This window comes from Apteryx rowi, unplaced genomic scaffold (assembly GCF_003343035.1).
Source record: "Apteryx rowi isolate R43461 unplaced genomic scaffold, aptRow1 scaffold_226, whole genome shotgun sequence".
In the NCBI taxonomy this organism is placed as follows: domain Eukaryota; kingdom Metazoa; phylum Chordata; class Aves; order Apterygiformes; family Apterygidae; genus Apteryx; species Apteryx rowi.
Genome location: NW_020448597.1, coordinates 538,413 through 560,757, shown reverse-complemented (window position 1 = coordinate 560,757; position 22,345 = coordinate 538,413). Strand labels below are relative to the sequence as shown.

General features: G+C 36.6%; 1 protein-coding gene across 6 annotated transcripts in view; it reads right to left on the bottom strand.

The window, feature by feature from the left end:
* ANKIB1 (ankyrin repeat and IBR domain containing 1) overlaps positions 1 to 22,345 on the bottom strand; it is a 73,556-nt gene that overhangs the window by 44,440 nt on the left and 6,771 nt on the right. For 4 of the 6 annotated variants that reach the window (XM_026065350.1, XM_026065352.1, XM_026065351.1 and 1 more), the window contains exon 2: positions 6,209 to 6,509. The exons of 1 other annotated variant lie outside the window; for it this stretch is intronic. In XM_026065350.1, coding sequence (XP_025921135.1) covers positions 6,209 to 6,509 — 301 coding nt within the window. Of the gene's footprint in view, positions 1 to 4,599; positions 6,510 to 22,345 lie in introns of those variants that run through there. One more of the 6 variants, XM_026065354.1, reaches the window with a different exon arrangement.

Genomic DNA, 22,345 nt, shown 5'->3' with positions numbered 1-22,345 from the left:
CCAGCAGTAATGAGGGGCCTGAGGTCATTAAGGACCAGGCACGATGGGGCTAAAATAACCTTCAAACCACCTTTAAATATTCTTTATATATAGAATATGATCACATGCCTGAAAAACTGCCGGTAACAAAAGATGGGAGAATCCTTGGTTAGGAGGGAAGATGGGGAATCATTCACAGATAGTAGCGTATAATGCTGCTGGTAACTCTAGTTATTTAGGACTATTTTTGAGGACATGACAGAAGTGAAATGAAATAATGCTATAAAATGCTAGAGCAACCTATTGCAAATCCAGCGATTTTTTTTCTACCGATATGTAAATGTTACCATAAGCGCACACACTGGGGACAGCCTAAGCTTTTGAATGTTTGATACAAAATACAGTCTAGACATGCCATTGCACCAGCCTTGTCTCTTGCCAGCAGCCACCCAGAAATGGAGTTTCTAGCTAAGAAACAATAGTTGCGCTGCTCTCATCTTTCTAAGCCTGTCTCCTGCTATAAAATGATCTGATATAACAAAGACAATAAACGCGATAGATTTAACGGCCAACAGTGGACAATTTTACTGATTTATTATGACATTTTAATAACACATGCTAAATTTCTAATGTGGAGCACCTGGGCCAATTGTTCACTAGTAAAACCATTTATCTTGTTTCTAAATAAAACTAAAATCTATAAACATTACCTTGCTTTCAGACCATGATGACTACAACAACACTATCCATTATTTTTAGCCAGAATATTTCAAAACTCGGCTTCTAATTTTTATATTTCTAAAAAATAATAAAATTTCCACAATAAAAATCTGTTCTCCCATAGACTCTTTCAGATCAAAATCAAGTCACCATTAACTTTTCTTTTCAACAGGTTATAATTTCCTTAATCTGTCACTATAGAGTGTATTTTACACACCTGGAATCATTCTTGTATATTCTTGTGAAACTTTTCCCGTGTTCTCCAAAATAAAAAGAAATGTAAAAACAAAAAGTTCCCAAATAAGTATAAAGTTTATTTATCAAGATTTAGTTAAGAAGATATTTGTGTCATTAAGTATGACAACACATCTTCTCTTCATACCAGATTATCAGGCAGAAATGCAGATAATACAAGGATAATTATCAAGCTATCCAGCCCACAGTTATCTTGTTATTCTATTTACACTTTTTAATATTGAAAAAACTTTGTTAAGGTACCTTGATTTTCACACTATGTCTGTACATTTTAAACTCTAACAGAAATTTAACTGAGGCAACTAAGACACATTCTGAGGGAGCAAAATCAACAAATATGCTTGAAAGAAAACTCTATAGACTTACATAGTTAAAAATCTAATTTGCAAGACAAGGAATGTGCAGATTGACATGCTGTTAATAATGATGCCATTATTTCTTTGGTGCCACTGTTAAAAAGGCTGGTGACTTCTAAGTCATTAAAAGATTAATAATTTGAATAATCCCATTAATAATTTAAATAAAATAAAAAAAGAAAAAACAGGGAGATCTTTGTTAAATTCCTTCCCTAAGCTCTGAGTCCCACTTTTCCTAATGTATTGTTCCTGAAGGAGTTAAAGGGTCTACAGACTACACTGGAGGACTTAAGGTAGCTCAGATATTAGTCTTAGGATCTTAGGATCCAGGGCAGCAATGTCCTCTATCCTATGGAAGGGCACATAACAAAGTTTGAACTTGGAGTGTGCCCTATGTTTCTAAAGTAGAAGGCATGACTAGTTAAGACTATGTAACTGGGTCAAAACTCGGCCTAATGACAACCTAAGTGGAAGAGGCTCTAAATTCTTCTTCAAAGACAAACCGCAAGAAAATTAGTGTCATAAACTGTTTAGTCAATTTAATAGTACAAATTCCAATGATACCACAGAAAATCTATACTCAAAGCTAAGTAGAGCAGAGGTAATATTAAATATAAAATAATACTATAAAACACTAAAAGAAATATAAACCTAGTTTATATAATCAAATAGGGAATTAACAGTCTACTAATTCATCTAATCAATCATATCATAGACACTGAGAAACAGAAGGACCATCTGTGGAGAAAGACAAACCAAGAACTTTCAAGATGAGTTTAAAACTAGTTGATTTCACAGTTGGCAGTTAAAAGCTTTAGCCCAGCTCCAGAACCATGATTTTCTCCACAGTGACTGTGATTCTTTCAGATGTTATAGTCTATGTGGATCTTACTATGTGACCATATATGCTTCATGCTCTCAAAAGTTTAATGTTTTGAATAACAGTGCCTAACTCTAACACCACCACACAGCCCAATTTGGGGGTGTAAAGGCAGATTGACTGAGGCAGAAAAATCCTTGCTCAAATCCTTGATCAAATCTCATGTAAATCTACAGTCCAAGTTATCTGAGGATCTCAAATGTAGAAATAGAGTGCAGATAAGACTGTCAGAAAACTGAGGAATAAGAGTTTCTGTAGAGAATGCAATTGTTCTTTCTTTTTGCAGTATGTATCAATATGGATCCAACCTTAGGCAGTTTACACGTCAGTGTAATAGGCATAATATTTCACAAATGCGAGTTATCAGGTTTATAAATACCAGAAATTGAAACATACTGAAAACTGATTACTACATCTCTTCTGTTTGCCACTCCTCTCCTGGAAGCGACCATTCTCATGTCAGATCAGTTCATGTGAGCAGTTTTCACCAACTTTGGCTCAAAGAGGTCCTAAGTGCTAAATACTCTCCCCTTTTTCTGATAGGACGTGCATATTTGACTTCTAATGTACAATAACACTTAAAAGCAAATGGATCTTGTGGAAGGCTCTATAGAACTACTAAGATTGAAAATCCCTGCAGCTAGAATCTTCCAGGCTGCTGGATCAAACAGTTGGGATTAGAACAGAGAATGAGAGAAAAGTACATGGTCCCTTGCAATGAGTAATTTTATCTATTTATCAGATCTAAAAAGAACTGAAAGTTGACGATCAACCGAAGAGCATTATTAATGTGGACCCCGAAGACAATTAGGTATTTGTACATAAATCAATCATATCAAAAGAGGCACTAAATCAATCACATAAACATACAAATAAGGAAAGATTCATTCTGTTTGACAGGAAGAGCCAGACAATATCTGTGTATAATTCAGTTATGTCCATCATTAGCAGGGCTTGGGTATAATCTAGTCAGGGAAGACCGCATGGTGACTTGTATCCCCTGTGGAACACAGTAAGCGTGTAAATAATCTCTAGGGAAGTGCTGAAGAAAAACTGCTTGCAGAGCACTAACAACATAGGGCAAAGAAGAGAGAAGTCACAGAGGCAAGATTTAGGCTGCTATAGGGAAGGTTAAATATTGGAATCTAATGGCTGCATCCTCTTAACTCTTCTCAGTACTTACGCAAAGGACCAGATGGCCAGAGGCTTAAGTTACAGCAGAGAAAATGGAATAGGGAAGGGCAAATGGTATAGGGAAGCAGGGTTTACCTTGGAAAACTACATAGGAAAGATGATCTTTACATTAACAGAACAAAAAAGTGTTGGCTATCAGAAATAAAGATGACTGTAGCTGAGCTTTTAAAGAGAAGACTCATGAAAATTCAGCAGGTGAAGAAGTGCATACTGCGTAAGGCGGTGCACAGCTCAGGCCTGGGAACTGAAATGCCCAATTTTAAATGAGAATTTTGAGATAATATCTGGAAACATGATAGAATACAAACAATCGGTGTGACAGAGTAATACCAAGGGACAAATTATAAAAGAATGACAGAGAAGTTCAAAATAGTGGAAGGGTGGTGCTATACTTAAAAGAAAAAAAGCAGCTTATAGATAAAATGCTAACTCTATCAACAAATACCAGAGAATCCCAATGGAATACAATCCGGACTTAAACAGAAAAAGAATAGTGTCACTGACTATCTGATCAAGACTGTAACAATAACCGTGACATGCTACTGAAGCGCAGAAAGGCTGCAGGGGCAGTAACCACAAAAATAAAGGGACACTTCAGTCACTGCCTCTCCCAAGTATATTGAGAAAATGCTATGCTAGAACACAATGCATAGATTAAATTTTCAGACACCATAAATGACTGAGTTGTAGACAAACTAGTTAGGAAACCCAGGAGAGAAGCAACCTCTGATGATGTCCAGAACAGCGTGCAAGACCTGATTTAAAATGTTACTATCAAAGAACCACTCAATAATAATGGCCAAAATGTACTTAGATTCAATGTTCTTGCAGAAGTGGAAAAAATCTCAAAGATCCACTGCCTAATTCTAAAAAGTGGTACTAAGTAAAAGTGAGGAAAAAAATCCCAAAACTTCAGAACAGTCTGTCAAGGTTGAACAAGAGGACAGAGGACATACTGGAAGTAAGAAGCCAAAGTTGTGTCCAGATGAAGAAAATGTAAAGAACAAAGTCTGGAAAAGGTAGATGTAAAAACACAAGGGTAAGAATGATTTGAGCAATATGCCAACTGCACAAAAAGTCAGAATAAATCATTTTAAAACATCGCACACAGTAAATCTGCCAATATATCTGGTCAAAGTACAAAAGGAGTGCTCAAAGAGAATATGGCAGAAAAATTATAGAAGTTGTTGGAATGCAGATCCCCTGGGGATGTACCACACAGGTCCTCGTGCTTCATGAAGGACACAACAGAAAGTCTGTTTCCAATGGAAGCCTCGCTACAGAAGTTTCTAGAACAAACCAAACAAACAGTAATGAAAACCCAGCACCAGACGGTATTTATTCATGAGTTCTAATGGAACTCAAATATGAAACTGCTTCACTATTTACTATAATATGAAACTTCTTGCTTAAATTTGCAACAGTACAAGAGTAGAAGATGGTAAAAGTTACTCCAATACTAAAAATGGTTCCAGAGAAAATCTGTGAAGTATAGAACAGTACACGTTTGATAGCTGGACAAAGCAAACTGATGGAAAATACAGTAATAAGCATTACTGACAGACACCTGGACAAATATGAAATAATGAGGAAAATACAGCTTTCACAGAAGAAAGTTTTGTCACAGATTTATTAGATGTTTCTCATGGAGTCAAAAACACAAGGAAAAGAAAGAGCATATATAGTCTATGTATAGCTTTCCAAATGGTTCAGTAAAAACACTCAAGAAAAGTAGGCCACCATGGAAAGTTCTTTGATCAGATAAATAACTTGTTAAAAGGCAGGAAAACAGGGGAATGTCTGTTTTTACTGCAGACATAGGACACCAATGAAGCCCAGCATGTGCTGGGACATGACTTTTTAAGTTATGCAGAACTTATTTGGAATAGCAGGTGAATAATGAGGTGATATAGTTTGCTGATGACACGCTAATGACTAAAGAGTAGTGTCAATAAACATGAAGAGATGCAAACATGAAGAATAATCTAATTTTACACTTATATGATGATCTCTTAACTAGTCATTGCCATTCAAAAACCAAACCTTATGTTGTAATAGTCAGTCTTATGAAAATGTTAGCTACTGCTGAAAAAGTTAGAAGTCTATTCTGGTGTTCCTTATATTAAATTATCAGCATAATTAAATAGTAGCCCTCATTATTTGGTATAGTTTAAAAATAAATTTGAGGGGAGACCTTCAAAGTTATTATGACTCCCAGTTATTCATTACTACTATTTTCACAAACATTAAAATATTTTTTAATTTGTAAAAAGGTAATTATATTTAAGTATGTTAGCACAGATGTATGGCATTCTCTAAAAAAGTTGGGCACTGTAAATTAAAAACACCAGACCTGTTCTTGAAGCAAGGATAAGTGGTTCAGGCAGTCTCAGCTACAGAGCAGGATAAAAAGTGATTTAATTTTCTCTCAGGCAATTATTTCACATCTTTTTATACCTACAGGTATGTCTATGCCTATCTTTAAACCTATTTTTCCAATGTTACCTTCTTGTAATTATTTTCCAATTTTTTATAAGCCTGCATGAGTCTTGCTTGTGCTGAAGAGTTTATCACATAAAGTTAATGTATATGTAATCAAATTTTTCCTTGATCTCTACTCAAACAGTGTACCTTCTGTGCTGCTTATCTTTGTCACTTTTCCAATGAATAAAAAACAGTTAACACAATTAAAAAACACAGTTAACACAGATTTAAAAGTTAATTATATACATCAATTCTTTTTCCTGAAACAGCTTTATGAAACACTGTACATATCATTTACTGACAGTAGTGTACAGACTTGTGATTATATAGCAACTTTTACCTCTACACAGGTTTTCATGCCTGAGGCAGCAGCATAGTGCAAAGGTGTATTTTTTTTGTTATCAACAGCATCAATTGCTGCTCTTTCATATTGTCCTTCATCCAGTTTTGCTCCCTTCCACTTCAGGATCATTTGCAGACAGTCTGCTCTTCTGCAGTCATCTTCTGAGGGTCGTGTCAGGCGAGGGTGAAGAGCTCCTTCAGATATCATGATCTGAGGTCCCATACACAGTAAGTGCATAGATGTCTCATTGTGCACGTTCCGTTTATTTGGGTTTCCATCTCTAACAAAAAGGAAAGTTCTACATGGGAGGAAAAAGGGAGAAGAACAACAATCAGCACACAATGCAGCTCATGTCTTTGGAGTGGGAAGGGTCTGTGATCACTGCTCCCTTTTCCTCCTGCCAAGAATTTGATCAGCCATGTCAGGGATAAGCATTCTTAACAGGTAATGACTAGTGGGTATGTCTATTTCTTAACATGTGGAAGGAAAAGAGAAACACCCTGAACCTCCTCCTTTTATGTGGTGCTCACAAGGTGCTTTAATTACCCATTTGCTCTCTCCCAAAGACTATTAATTGCTTCTGCTTTCATTTTAGAAAAACCAGATGTAAATCAGTCCATGTCTGAGAACCCTGTTCAGAACACCAATAAGCACTTACGAAAAGCTGAAGGAGTGTTTCAAACCCATGTGAGTACTACCAACTCTTCTCCATTACTCTCAGGAGTCAATTGTGAAGATCAGGATGAATTACCAAAACATCATTAAGTAGCATATTTAATTACTTTGTCAGTATGTGACATAAATTTTAGTTAGCAGAATTTATTCTAAAATGCTGTGTTGTATTACAAGAACTTTTATTAAGTCAAAAGATCAACAAGATAGATAATTTCTTTTTTGTGTGTTCTAAATTGTGGTGCACTTGGTAGTTTACAAACAGATGATGTCAATTAAGTTCATCCCCCTCTACGCCTTAAAATGCTAAATGCTAGCTAAAATGCTAAATGCTAAGCAAAATGCTTAAAATGCTAGTGGCACTACTTAAAAAATCATTCTTCTTCCCCTCATCTTCATTCAGATGTAAAGGCAACATTTCCTATTTCTTGAAAATATATGAAATTCTTTTTCTGCTAGTACCACATGTATTGAGAAAAGACCCTCCTTGCTACTCATTTTGGAAGTGCAACACAATGCAGACCCTCATCCAGGCAGATGACAGAGGCTGGCAAGAGTCGAAGTTTTCTCTAGAATGCTGTAGAGGCCGTTCCAAATGGGCAGTAAACTACACCAGCAAAAAGGACCAGCTGAGGAATGAAAGGGAAACAACAAACTGATTCCTGGAATCACAATTCTGATTCTTGCCAGCTCCCGAGACAACACAGCTTTCTGCTGCTTCTTGCCAGTAATGAATTATGAACGTTACAATGCAGTTCTGAAAGGGAAGAACTAAGACATCATACTAGCCCTTAAAACCAAACTTGCTTTAGTCTTTTGATGTTGAAGATGATAATTTTTTTCTTAAGGGCGGGTGAATGGTAGGAAGCAGCAGAGAAGGAAGACTCTCTTCATGGGTGGCCATCTGCAGGAGATTCAACAAAAAAGGAAGACCCTTGGTAGGACTGGGGGCATAAAGAAGGCAGGGATGAAAGAACTGTGTGAAGATAGGACGGATGGCTCACAAAGGAGGTAGCATCGTATTAGATCAGAAGCATGGCACACAGGTTCAAGAAGTCATTGCAGGAACACTTGCACTGTTCATAAATCCTATCACACGGAAAGCAAGTAGAACTCACTGTTCATTCCCACATCAAACTGCTGCTTGCCTCCTTACAAAAAACAAGTTGTTCTGGAATCCTCATTAAGTTAACAGTGAGGACCAGCTTCCACTTCCCTGCCCTCACCCCAAAAACTCATTAAAAACAGTTCCAATCACTTTCGGTTCAAAACAAGCAGACAAGCCATCAGAAGGCAGGCACTGTCTAACTACAAAATCAGACCATATCAGTCTTGGTGAATGGCAGAGCACAGAACTTGGTAACCAAACTGACCAAAAAAACCCAAACCAAACCAAAACAAACAAAAAAACCCCACAAAAAACCAAAAAACAACCCCCCCCCCAAAAAACAGAGCAAAACAAAACAAAAAACATAAATAGGCAGTTAACATTTTTAGGGTAGACATCTTTTCTTCAAACATTCTTCCAGCCAATTTATGATGACTGACATAATTACTAAGCACTAAAGTCTAAAAAAATAGTTCCTTAGCTCCTAAATCATTTTTAAGTAATCTCTAGACTGATCTTAGAACATTTATGGCTATTATTAATCCATAAAAATGTCTGAATTCACAAATGAACTCTTTCAGTCAAAAATGGCAAACTGAAGCACATATAAAGCAAAAATCTTCTGGTCCACAGACTGCATGTATTAATTAAATATAACTGTGGTTCTAAATAAGAAATATGTAAAAGTAATAGAGCAACAATTAGACTGGGTTTAAGAAATAAGTGGAAGATTTGCAAGTAAAGTCATTCACAACTAATAAAACAACCTTTCAATACTCTCATATTCTATACAATATAATCAAAGTTTTACTAGCTTCAGTTTATTATGTAGCTCTCTTAACTATATATATATTTCACCATATTTACTGAGTGGAAATTGTGAAGTAATTAGTTAATAAATCTTTGATAGCATAAAGTTAAATGCCAAATTATGCCACTGTTATGGCTTGTTTACAAGCCTAGACATCCACCTCCCCTTTCTTTTCTCCCTGAATACATCCTATCAAGAATTAGATGTTATGACTTTCTCTTTCTCAGAGTTCTCCCATGCTTTGTTCAGGACAAAGAATAATCCTGAAATTATTTTATTAAGGAGCAGGCTATATAGGGCAGGTGTGGAATCTCCCTCCTGAAAATTACTGAAAACAGACTGGTAAATATTTAAAAAGAAAAATGTAGGTGCAGATGATCCTGCTCTGTGGTGGATGGGTGTGTTGAGGATACTCGCCTGGTCAGCCTGTTTTCTATCATTTCTTCCCTTTTAAAATCTCTGACGAGTTTAAATGTGAGATCAAAAAATACTCTTCTTTTAAAGAAGTGGGAACAATGGGTTCACAGAAAAAGGACTTTAGAAAAACAAAACAGTCTTCTCTGTGACTTTACGATTCCTCATGACAGCCCAGTCATACCAATTCTATAGAAATCCTAGCAGACCTTGAATATCAGTATGTGTCTGAGAATCCTTCTTTTCCTTAACTTCATTTTTAAACTTTGACTTTCTGGTTCCCAAGCATAAGATCTGTTCACTAAACTGATTTCTGAAATTGGCTACATCACAGTGTAGACTATTCTGTGTAGACAGCCTGTGAGATAAACCAAGGAGGGTCTGCCAACATGTGGCTAATCTCGAATGAGTCTTCCCCTCCTTGTTTGCATTTCCCTCCAGCACTGCAATTACTGTCATTGCAGAATACAATGAACACCCAAACAAGAAAACAAAACACAGTACTTATATATTATTAGAGCAGCTACAATCCTGTCAACCTTCAGGTAGGCTTGAAGAAAGACTGATGAAGCTAGATCTTTGTATCACAGACTTGCATGTATTCTCTAAGCTTGATGATGCATCCTGCTCCTACCAAATCTTTATGCCATGGTACCACCCCAAACACAGGACTTTATGTGACATATCATGTAAGCTGATATTTATAACCATATTCCATCAGCTGACAGGATATGCATCTTGCTGCAGGATTACATGGATCTTCTCAAATGCACTGACATATGTTCACCATATAACAAAGGCATTTGCTTTTGATCATATGCTCGTTACCCATATGGCCACATGTTAAAGGATGAGAACCTGGTGAGGATAAGGAAGATGTGAGAGATTACAAACTGCCCATGGGACTGAGATGCAGCAGTGTATGTGCATGCTAATCACGTTACTAATTCCAAAGCCTTACTCAATTGCCATTTGAAAACTAGTCTCCCTCTACAGCATATTTTTCCAACAAATAGTATTCACCTATAGTACTGATTACTTGCTGGTTTTCAGACTAAATTATTGAAATATATATTATATAAACAGGCAATGCAACAATTAGAGAAACTTCATAGAGTTTGTTAGTGTTATTCCTCAGAAATATTAGATATCAGTATCACATAAATCAGGTGAGTCTGTTCAACCTCATCACCTAAAATAGATTATATGCTCAAAATCATAATCTAATTTTTTGAGCCTACCATTGAAATGGCTTAAATTAACTCAGATTATTTTTCAATAAAATGTAGATTCAGAGATCAGGTTTTGTAGAACACTTCAAAATTTCAAAAGGATCAAAACAGAAAATTTTCAAATGCCTCTAGAATATCTAGATAGAATACGTAATTTTCTTTTTTTTACTGTATTATATAGAAAATAAAACAATATTCTGAAGGAATATTTCCCAAGAATATGAAACATTGTACTGTAATTTCTCAGAAATAGATTTTAGCAAAACCATTATGATCTTATGAAAAGTTTTGATGGAAACCACTTGTTTTTCAATAAAATTATCACTAGACACTGATCTCTCAATAAGTAGCAAAACATTTATTGATATTTTTAATTTTCATGTCAGGATACCTATGTTGGCATTATAAGTCTCAATGTTAAACCTTCTTAAAATAACATTTTCCTTTCTGTTGCTAGACTCAGTCAACTATTCTTCATCTTGCAGTTTAGAGCTGACTTTAGTAAGCCACATCAATGTTAAAACTATTTGTACCTTGTCTCTATTAGGATTTTATACTGAAATAGCTACTGCATTTAAAAAGAAAAGAAAACAAAAAACAAAAATCCCCCAAAACTTACTTTGGCAGCAAAAATAGTCCTTAGAGACATTTCTCTTTCATTCCATGATGGCAGACTTAGATAATATGAATATGCCAAACTTAAGAGTGAAGATATTGGTGAAAAAATGATAACAGGTTTTGTTTGCTTGTTTTTAGTTTTCAGAAGAAAGGCATTTAGCAACACATGCAAAATGCTTCACATAGGATTACAAGAAATGACACGACTAAACAGTATCAAATACTGTCCAAAATGAAGTATAATATTTCTTTGTCTGAATCAGCTTTACCTAGTGTGAAACTAGAGACTGAAAGAAAGGAGGGAAAGGAAGAAATGAGAGGGGGAAAAAAGATCAGCTCGGTGAGGGATGAAGAGATGAATTCTATAGAAGGCACATGGATACTAGGACAGTTACCGCTGCAAAACCTGGATGATGCAAATACAAAGCTAAATCTAAGTCTAAATCTTGGACTTTGTGAGACGTAATTTTGGAGACTCACTAAAATCTGAACTTCTCTACTTCCTTTACAATAAAATCTGTTTTATAATACACCAGTATCATTTTTTTCTTAACTCCCTTTTACAATTTTGTTTGTTTTATTTTTACTTCAAGTACAGATCAGCCCAAACTAAGCCTTCAACATATTTTTAAATTGCAGTATGAACAGAAAATGTAAAAGGTGTTCATTTTTCAATCCATAGTCCTGAAGTCTTGACAGAGGCATGTTCAAATGAAGATTAAACATTTATTTTATTATTATCATTTATTATTCCCTTCTCCTCCTACCCATGGAATCAGGACATCCATATGTCTCTTAATGTTCCATCCCCAAACTCCTGCATCTTCCTAAAGAAAATGAGATCATAACACTGGGAAAAAACAGGCAGCAGCTAAAGATTTAAAAGACTTCATATGTGTCTCTTTTCTCACTTATATTTAAAACTAGGTAACTCTTTGATGTCCGAGCCAGTTTGCATAACGATTTTTACCTGGAGTCTAGATCTAACAATTTCCAAGCTGCTGTGCAAAGCAAAGCTAGTAGAGATAGCAGACATCTGTTAGCTTCAAATGAGATGTGGAATGAACAGAGAAGAAAGTGTCACAAAGAAGGAGCCACATCGCCTCTGCAGTCACTATAATGGACTGTGCAATAAAACAGAATATCAAAAGTACCAGTTTCTCTGCAGAAATTCATTCAGAATTCCATTAAAATGCCATCAAAAGGCATTTCTGAGGACAAACAACCAGAGAAGTACTGAGATTAAAGGCTTTGACTGGTAAAAATGGCCAAGCAACAAGCTAGTAGTACAAAGCTAATGCAACAATCTGATATTGCAAGGAGGATGGATTTCATCTTTCACATAAAGTGCCTGAACTTTATTTCAAAGTTTGAACTTAGACTGTAAAACATGCTAGATGGCTGCATTAATTAGACTTTCATACTTCAAATGTCATGTGCTGTTTTTTATCCACATTTCTTCCTCCCACTTCAAGTTGCTTTACACCCAACATACCGATTCCTGCTAGTTCTCTAATAAAAAATGTAAAATGTTACTTTAAAATTCAGTGTAGAACTTTCTGAGATTTCTGTATTGCTCTGAACCAGGATGTAGTGAGAACACCTGCGGCAGATCTGGCAAGGAGTCAGGACTGGCAGAGTACGTGGTAGCAGCCCCAGTGTGTGAAACCACACACGGACCGAATCCCACCAGGGCCAGGCAGGCATACTCCGCTTGGTCAACAACCTCTAGCTGCTTCCTGGGCAGTAGCTACTCCAGGTTAGCACAGCTGAGATAAGGAAACAGCTCTAGGAGATTTAAGGGGCCCTTAGGAACAACAAGTCGAGTCCCACCTGGGTGACTGACCCGCGCCTCCAGGAGCCTCCCACTGGCGACCCCTCCTCGCGGTTCCCGGGGGTCCCCATGCAGTCTGTAGTGCAAGTCCTTCATTAAACCTATCCTCTTTAACCCCTTATGAACCTTGAGTGTCTCTCTCCACCAGCATCCAACCCTCTCTTGCCCACCTTGCAGTCACACAGGGCTTAGGTTATTTTTTAATTGCCAGAACACCTTCATTGTCTCCTCTCATATCAGATGAAGTATTCCTAGTATCTTTAGATATCTACTCTTTACTGTCTAAGCTTGATAATTGACTCTTCCACTTAAATTCCATACTGTGGTATTTTAAAGCATGTGATTCCCTCTGAATCAGGTGACAGTGTATCTGATTGCAAAATAGCACGACATTCTGGTAGTGATCTTCTCACACACTTTCTTACAAAACATTATTTTATATGTAAACAAAAATATTCAAAACTTCTGCTAATGTAATAGTAAAGTTAACTGGATTGTATCAATTAAAGAAAACAACTTGCCTGGCCACCAGTCGATTATCCTGTACATACTCTTTCCCTCTGCTCTTTTATATTTTTTAAACTTACTATATTTTTCCCAACAATCTCTGCCAAAATTTTGCTTTGATAAACCCAAGCCATGGGGGTTCCATCCATTTTCTCCAAAAATATATTGCAAAATCTATTAATTTTCCTTTACAAAGATTTATGTAGGTAACGTTTATAGAAGAACCAAGTGCTGAAAGGATACAAATGCTCTCTCATAGCTGGGGATAGATGTTGCATGTTACAACTACAGTACAGTGATGAGATGCTTCTATGAAAACTGCCCTAGGCCATAACTCTGTGCATAAACATCAAATTTCAAGGCTGTCAAATCAATAGCCCCTTTTAAGCCCTGAAATTCTCTCTAACAGGCTAAATAATATAAAATGGTAGCTATACTAGTGAGTAACTATTACTATAATTCTCTTCCACCATAAAATTAAGCTTTTGGGGAAAACCTGTAACATTCTTGTTTTTAAGAGGTTATGCATATTCTAATCTAAAATGAGAAGTGCTGAAGTCCTGCCTGCTTGCAGATTTTCTGTTCATAAATGAATAGAAAGGCACTTTTCCTTATTAACCAAATAAGAAAAAGATCTAACTCTGATTTTTAAGGTTTTTCAAACTGTCACTGCACTGTTTTACTATCACTTCACAGCACAAAGAACATTACTACTCAAATATGAGTCTTTCAGCAAGGTAGACTTTCAACACCTGCAGCAAGAAATAACAGCAGATTTTTTTTTTTTTCCAGAAGACAAATCCAAAATACATCACTAGAAGGCCTAAGCCCAGTATCTGTTCTTATTTGAAAGTTATCCGGTAAAAACTTGTCCAACAGTATCTAAACACAGTAAAATCTTCAATAAGAACCATCTTCCGCAGATGGCTGTCAAGTATTCACTTAAAATATAAGCAAATTTTCTAGAGCAATTTTTGTAACACTGTTGGTATGAAACAAAAAAACCCAGTTTTGATTACTTGTTCTCCTTTCTTGTCAATCAACCTCCATGTCTCATAAATGGGTGTAACAAACACCAGAGCTGGCAAAGAAAACTAGAACCTCACTTTGGATCCATAACTGGGCTTGGAAGTGCTACGACAAATCCTCTTTTCTTTCTGTAATCCCTTACAAAAGTCAAAGGGACAACTCTTCAGTCAAAGGGGAAGTTAAGCCAAAGCTGAAAAGCCCAGCTCAGTCCATAACTTAAAATACAGAGATGATGATTAATGTCCAAAAAGAGGTAAATTCATACATTTTACACCTACAATTTGACTGTTTGAAGGGCCTCACTTTTAGCACTGATATTTGGCATGCAAGGCTTTCAAAGAGTAGTGCTATAGACCCCTGCAATTTGGCTGAGAGCTTCAGAGGCATAAAAAGTTACATTTTGCCTGGAAATTTACTGGTAGAGTGAAAATATGTAGTGCCTATGGGAAATACCACTCAGTCACAAGGCAATCAGACTTTACTTTAGTTGCAGTTTCCAAATTTTGCTTTAAGCTGCAGCTATTCGCAGACTCCAATCTTGAGGTGACAGAAGCACAAAAAAGAGGCAAAAAAAAGTGGCAAAAAAGAAAAGGCTGTAACATTTACACCTACTACTATCTGTATTTGCTGAAAAGCAGCAAGATACTCAAGGTCATCAGGCTGTGAACTTGAATAATAAACAACTGACACATTCCCTCACTCCAGGAAAGTAATATCACCACAACCATTTCTTTCAGCTCTTATAAAATCTGTCATGTTTGGGGGAGGAAAACTGCTATATATATACACAGTCTCTTTCATTCTAAGTGGTATATATCTATATCTATGTCACATGCATATATGTGATTGATATGTATGTATGTATACATGCTTAAAAAAACATATGAAAAAGTATCTATGTATAGAAAAAAAAATCAAATTAAGTAGCAGCATAAAACAAAGTTATACAGGTAGTTCTGATAGCAAACTCCAATGCAGGCATAAACCTAAAGTTAACAGCTTTTTGAGCATTAACAGAAGTATGGCTAAACCATGAGTTATAAAAACATACAGAAGAGCACAGTTCCATTACTTCAGTAACTTAAAACTCACATGCAATGAACTAAATCATATAGTTATTTTGAACCATTGAGCTTCCACCACAGTAGGTCAATACTGTTGCATGATAACTTTAATTAACCATAGTCATTTTATAATTGCAAATAACTGTTTCCCCAAACATGCTACAACACATAACCATAGTATACTAGTAAGCACAAGAAGAAATATTTTTAGTCATTACTGACAGTTGTATGTAAGTATGCGTTGGTATAAATAATTTTGCAAAAAGTATTATTATTCACCTGATATTGATATTTTTATTCATTAGATGGCTCTAGAAAATACTTTATTAGCACTTACAGGTTCTCCTCTAGAAAGACTGACTGTTTCATCAGGATTCTTAAGCTTCTCCTACAACCAAAGAATTTCTTGAATGTGGTTAAAAAAAACTTGGTAGGAGACTGCCTATTTATATTCCAAAATAAAAAATCTGCTGACAGATCATTAACCTCTGCCAATTTATCAAAAGGAAATCCATGGACTATTATTCTGGCTTTTTATTTGCCTTAAGTTCAGTTAGCCTCTTGCCTAAGAACTGTTAACACCACCACAATCCCCATAAATACTAGTAATAACCTGCTAAACTAATGAGTGAGTGATCTGGGCTAACAGCAAAACATAGGAAGCATCTGAGAGGCAGTCACTGAGATCATATCCTATTGGCAATGGAAATTTGTGAAGAGCTAATTCTTCATTCTGAAATTTGAAGCCTTCACAGCCATTAAAAGATCCCTTATATCAAGGACTCCAATCTGGTCCCTGATTCTGTCCTTTTCCTACTCAGAAATGCCTCCCATTTGTTCCCATTCATATGAATCCTATCAAGTCCAGTATATCTTCCAGCAAAAAAAGTTAAATCCATTTCCTGAGCATGCAGAAAGATTCAAACAATTTCTGCAGATTTCCAGAGATAATCACAATTTTGAAAATCAGGTCCAGACTATGGTGCATATAAATTGTGTGTTTTACTTAAAGCAGTCTGAAGCTCAAATGGAAACTTCTGTCTCTGCCAACATATGCTCCTTCAGGCCTGCTTCACTTATGGACTTTATGTAATGTTCTGTACAAAAATACTGCCTGGAACTCGAGCACTGTCTTCAGCCTCTCCTAAGCTGTCTGCAGTGCCCTAAAAATCCTTAAAATCTTTTAAAATATATTGCTATCAGTTCATCTACGGCTTCCCCAAGTAGCATGTTTCCAAAAAATTATTAAAGTAATTAGATATAGGTCAGCACCTGGGTCCTGCCGCAGATAGTCATCTTTGGCTTGGCACAACACAGAAGACCAATGGAGTGGCAGGAATGGCAGAATGATAAAATTGAATTGTGCAGCATAGATCCAAAGATACTGTATGTTAAAAGTGCAGAACAAAAAAACCAGTTGATCTTTATGGTTGTTAATACTGCAGACCAAAAAATATCACGCTTTATATATGGATCCAAAGCTTGGTAGGAGGAACAGCAGCAAACACAGAATTAAACTATTCCTGATAGGAAAAAATATCAACAACATCATTAAGTTAACTAGAAAAGTATGGGCTTTATTTTATTCTGGCCTTCCATTGAACAGTTAGCAATACTGCTTCCCTGATTCCAGGCCACTTCTGGCTTTTAGTTCAGAGTTTAAGGTGAGATTTCAAAAGGAAAAGAGCTGAGTGCCAAACTAGAACTGACTTCCACTGGAACTGGTGGCTTACCAGCGACTTTTGAGACTAAATGTCTTCTGCAGTGCAAAAGCTCCATGATTTTCATCTCTTTCTTTGACCCTCTCTTCTATATATTTCTTTGCAGCTAGAACCAATTCTCTAACTTAAGTGTGATTCTTTCAGGCTTCTCTCCAAGTACCTCCTTCAAACACAGCTTTTTCTGAAAAGACTATCCACACTGAATTCTCTTCTTGGATAACTGTGAGGCTATAATTTTTAGATTGATTTCAAACAAATGTCAGACAAAATAATAAGCATGAAATGACCAAGGAGAGGTTTTATCTGCACCACTGAAGCACACTGCTTTGTATTTCTGAGCAGAGACCCTTATCTTTGTATCTGCTTTTAAATGACTCAGCAGTGTATGACATCTAGTGTTGATATTATTTATATAGCAATAATGATGAAATTACACAGCAAATATTAATAGGCTTTGTATCAATTCTTTCTCTTTCTTGAAAACTATGACTACATTACAGAGATTGTCTCATCTTCCTCCCTTCCTTCCTCCTTCCAGAAAAAAACATTTCGATCTTTGTGTTGCTTGACTTTTAACTGTATTAATAAAAGAGGCTTTCTATTCTTCTTAAATGTCTCAGTAAAGTTGTCTTCTTGCATGTAAAACAAAAATTTTAAAAACAGATCTTCAGATAAGGATTAACTGCAAAATATAATTTGCCGTGTTTTTAACTGAAAAACCCTCAAGCTGGATACAACTTTTATTTTTAAAAGAAAAAACTGTTAACAAATATTTAGCACTACCCAAAGCATATTAACATAGCAATTTAGATTCCCTCTCATGAGTGCATTCTTAGTCCCTTCAAAAAAAAAAAAAACAAAAAAAAAACCAAAACCAAATAATCCACAGTACATATATTTGTGTACAAAATGAAAACTCTGTTTGGACACACAGTCACTGAATATGTTAGGTGGATATTGTATTAAGCTATAAAAATTAATGTTTTTGATAAATATAATTCAGTTTATCAGAAACTTTAAGTCTCTTAATCATTATTCCTACCAGACACTAACTATTGAACTGGCAGACCTCTCTGCTATGGAAGCAGTGTCTGCCTCGACCTAACTCCCAGGGTGAAGTTAAACCGTTTGACACACAGATTCAGCCGTACCAACCAATCCAACAGAGTTACAAACTCTACCTGGTAACAAAATTAGCTGAAAGACTCAGTCATCCTGATAAAGACCAAAGCTATACTGTACTGCTATACAACTGAAATATAGTTCTACTTTGCCTGAGATAAAATATTCCCAGGGCTCTGCTAAGGAGAAGAGACATCGCAGAGTAGGAAATCTTTAAAACTGTACTGCATTAATAGACCTGATCTCATTAATCACAAACTGACAGGTTGTTTTGCAGTATTGGATTTCCAAGGAAAAGAAAGGAAGAATAACGTCAGGAGTAGATGATAATTTTAGTAAAAACCTTCAGGCAGTCTCTAAACATGAGCAGTGAAGGGCACTGCAGCCTAAGGTTCCTGGCTTAAAAAGGGGTGCAGAAAACCTAGTAGCAGGGAGAAGCAGTAACTTAACATGTCCAGCAGTGGCATCCATAACTGTACAGGAAGGCTGTGTTGCCATCAAGGAACTCCATATGACCACATGTATTCAACATAATAAGGTTAAAATAATCAGAAATCAACCGGGAAAAGGTCATTTATAAGAGTTAAAAACATAGTAGCTGACTGGCATTTGAGGTTTACTTGTAGGTCAGACTACTACTAAGATTAAGTTTGTGCATGGTTGCATATTTTATGGGGAAATCATAAAGAGCACCAAGGAATTCCCCTTAGGAGGCCACACATCTAATTAGTGAGACCCACTTTTAAATGAGATTTTGAGCTTTGAGGGAAAAAAAAAAAAAGGGATTTTCAGAGTCAGATGAGGGTTTGAGTATTTAACCTACCTTAGCTGGACTGTAGGAGACAAAGTCCAACAGAATGAGAGCCTTAGAGAAATCTAGAAAATATTACTACTCTTACTCCATGTCTGCAGTTGCTCCTGTAAGTGTCCCCAGCTCTCACTGTCACTGGCAGTTTTCTCCAAGAGGATTTAGTCACACTGAGGATTTGCTCAGTTTTAACGGTTTCCTGATTTTATCATTCGTTCATTGCCTTCACTGATCATGAGACTGGGTATGATGAAAATGACCTCGTAGGAGACTATTTTATATCATTCAGTCACCAGAATTTCAATTCATTTAGTCCTTTTGCTTCTTTATAAACATTCCTGCAAATCCTGGTCAGATCATGTTCTTCATATATCAGTCTCCTATACCAGATCAAAAATTAACTTCGGTATTTCATATTCTAAAGCATTTAGTAGGTGAACAAACGTCATAAGCATATAAAATAACTAATCAGAAAAGGGTCTTACAGAGTCAAAACCCAAATATTTCTCAGAAGCTGACTAGAACAACAACAAAATATTTGGAGAAACACCAAAGTTCTCACTTCGCTGGATCCAAATATTGCACTTAACATTCACAGCAGCCCACAAAAGTGAAACATCTGGGCACTGTATCGCATGCAGTATATCCCACGATTGGTATACAATGCTGATATCATAAAACTATGAAAGAATGCTCAACTTACTGTTCCACAGGTGCCTACTATTTCATTTTTTATGATTTAACGTATTTTAGAATGAGATTTATCTCCCCAGCCATAGAGATGCAGGTACTACACCGACCCTCGACTCCATTTAAAATCAATAGGGAGAAAGAGGCACTTCCGGGGTTCAATTAATTTAATATATTTACAGTAAACTTTACAATGAATGAACTGTGCTCTAGCCTTCACTGATTATTCTGACTAGATCTACTAACTAGGACTACACTGACTACAAAGGAAGCTTAGCATGACTAATTCCAATGCAGACACGCAAACTTTTATGAATAAACTTCATCTTAAATATGTGGGAGAATGGGAAGATAGGTGGATATCTTTTATGCTAAAATCAGAAGTCAAAACTTATTAAAACTAATTTTAAGGAGAAGCATAAACAACTATTATACCTTCATCATATTTTGAGCTGTAAAATTGCCTAGAAAACACTAAACAAACAGTTAATAGATCAAAGAGTTACCTTGAACAAAAAGGAACAAAAGAGAAACTCCCCCTGCACTTCAGAGCTACCTGCTGAAAACAACCATACATTCAATACAAATTCCCTTATACTGGGACTCTGTTGTTCTGGCCAATTACTGCATTTTTTTTTCTTATTTGCCATTATTAGACAAAAAGCAGCCATTAACTCTCTTCTTTCTGTTCTGCTCACATCTATTTCACAAGTACAGATAGGAGGGTAATCCAGAAGAACACAACAGATTTGCCAGAAAGGCACTTGAACAGAATTTTAGAAATTTGACGAAGAAAGAGTAGCACATACTGTGCTACCTTTGTGAACATTTCTGTGATAGGTAATAATTTGTTACATCAACTCGTGAAGTGATTTTATCATGAAACTAGGCGCTAAGTACCGGCTATCACCACAATGATTGTACTGAGTCAGCAGAACGATATTGTATTGTGAAATGTATGCGCGTGACCTGAAAGGCACCACGTACAACGCAGAGGAAGACCCCAGCTTTCATCCCGACCCCCCCCAGCAACAGCCGGCGCAACCACAGAAGTTACAGGCATATAAGGGGACTGTGAGCGGGGGATTGCGCGCGCCGTTGGTGGAGCAGGAGGCTCCCCGGCCGCCCAGCGCTGTTTTGCTTACTTGTGACTTGCTCAATTATTCTATTAAATTGGAATTTATGCAACCCGGCCCGAGTGGTTGTCAATTTGTCGCGTTTACCCATAACATTTCAGATGCATGATTTAGGTCAATCTGGATGTCGAATTTAAATATTCACACAACTTTTGTCCCAGTCAAAATATAATAGTGAAGTACCCTGTTTTGTATTTGCAGCATCAGAAAAAAAAAAAATCCTAAATTCAGAGCAGCTTTACATCTTTAGAAAACAATCAGCCATAGCAGCTCTCTAAAGCCTGGAGAAGTTCTGCAAAGAAGTTAACAGGGTTTTCTCTAACAGAGATCCCTATGATGACAACAAAGTTGCTGTCAAATTCATCCCATGAAACATACTGGTAACTTCAAAAAGCTCTCTCTGATGGCACTACAATTGCTTAGAACAATCCTTATTGAAATCTCTGAAACAGTCATAAAAGCTAAGACAAGACAAGATAAGGATGTAACACATCAACCTGAAACTCCAAGAAAAGCTGCATATTTATTTTTACGTATCAGGAAATTTCAGTCTAGAAGGAACCACCACTACTTCGATCTTCTGTAATTCTATTGCAGTGAAAAATACTTCAGAAACTACAAGTATTTCCTATAGCCAGATCCTGGACACATTTATCAGTGTTTATCTCTGGCTAGTTTAAGTATGCCTTCAGCGTCAGAGTCCCTCTATGCAGGCATGGAGAAAGTCAAAAAACAACATTTTTTTCAGTTTCAGGCTTCAAACCAATTTCCAGATTCTTCTGCAATTGTAAACCTTTGCTTTTTCCAGTTCTGGAAAAAAATCAGCTCCACAAACCATTTCTGCCTCCCCACAGCCTCATGTTCCTATCACCTCCTCCTCCTCCCTCTTCAACCCAAGACCAGCAGTAACTGTTACAAATGATCCTATTTTGGCTTAAATATTCACAAAGTGCTCAGACATAATAGCATGAAACATACAATAAAAAAATCTGTCATTAATTACAGAATCACAGAATCGCTGAGGTTGGAAGGGACCTCTGGAGATCATCTAGTCCAACCCCCCTGCTCAAGCAGGGTCACCTAGAGCACATTGCACAGGATTGCATCCAGGCGCGTTTTGAACATCTCCAGAGAAGGAGACTCCACCACCTCTCAGGGCAACCTGTTCCAGTGCTCTGTCACCCTCACAGTGAAAAAGTTTTTCCTCATGCTCAGATGGAACTTCCTGTGTTTCAGTTTGTGCCCGTTGCCTCGCATCCTGTCGCTCGGCACCACTGAAAAGAGTCTGGTCCCATCCTCTCGACACCCTCCCTTCAGATACTTGTACACGTTGATAAGATCTCCTCTCAGCCTTCTCTTCTCCAGGCT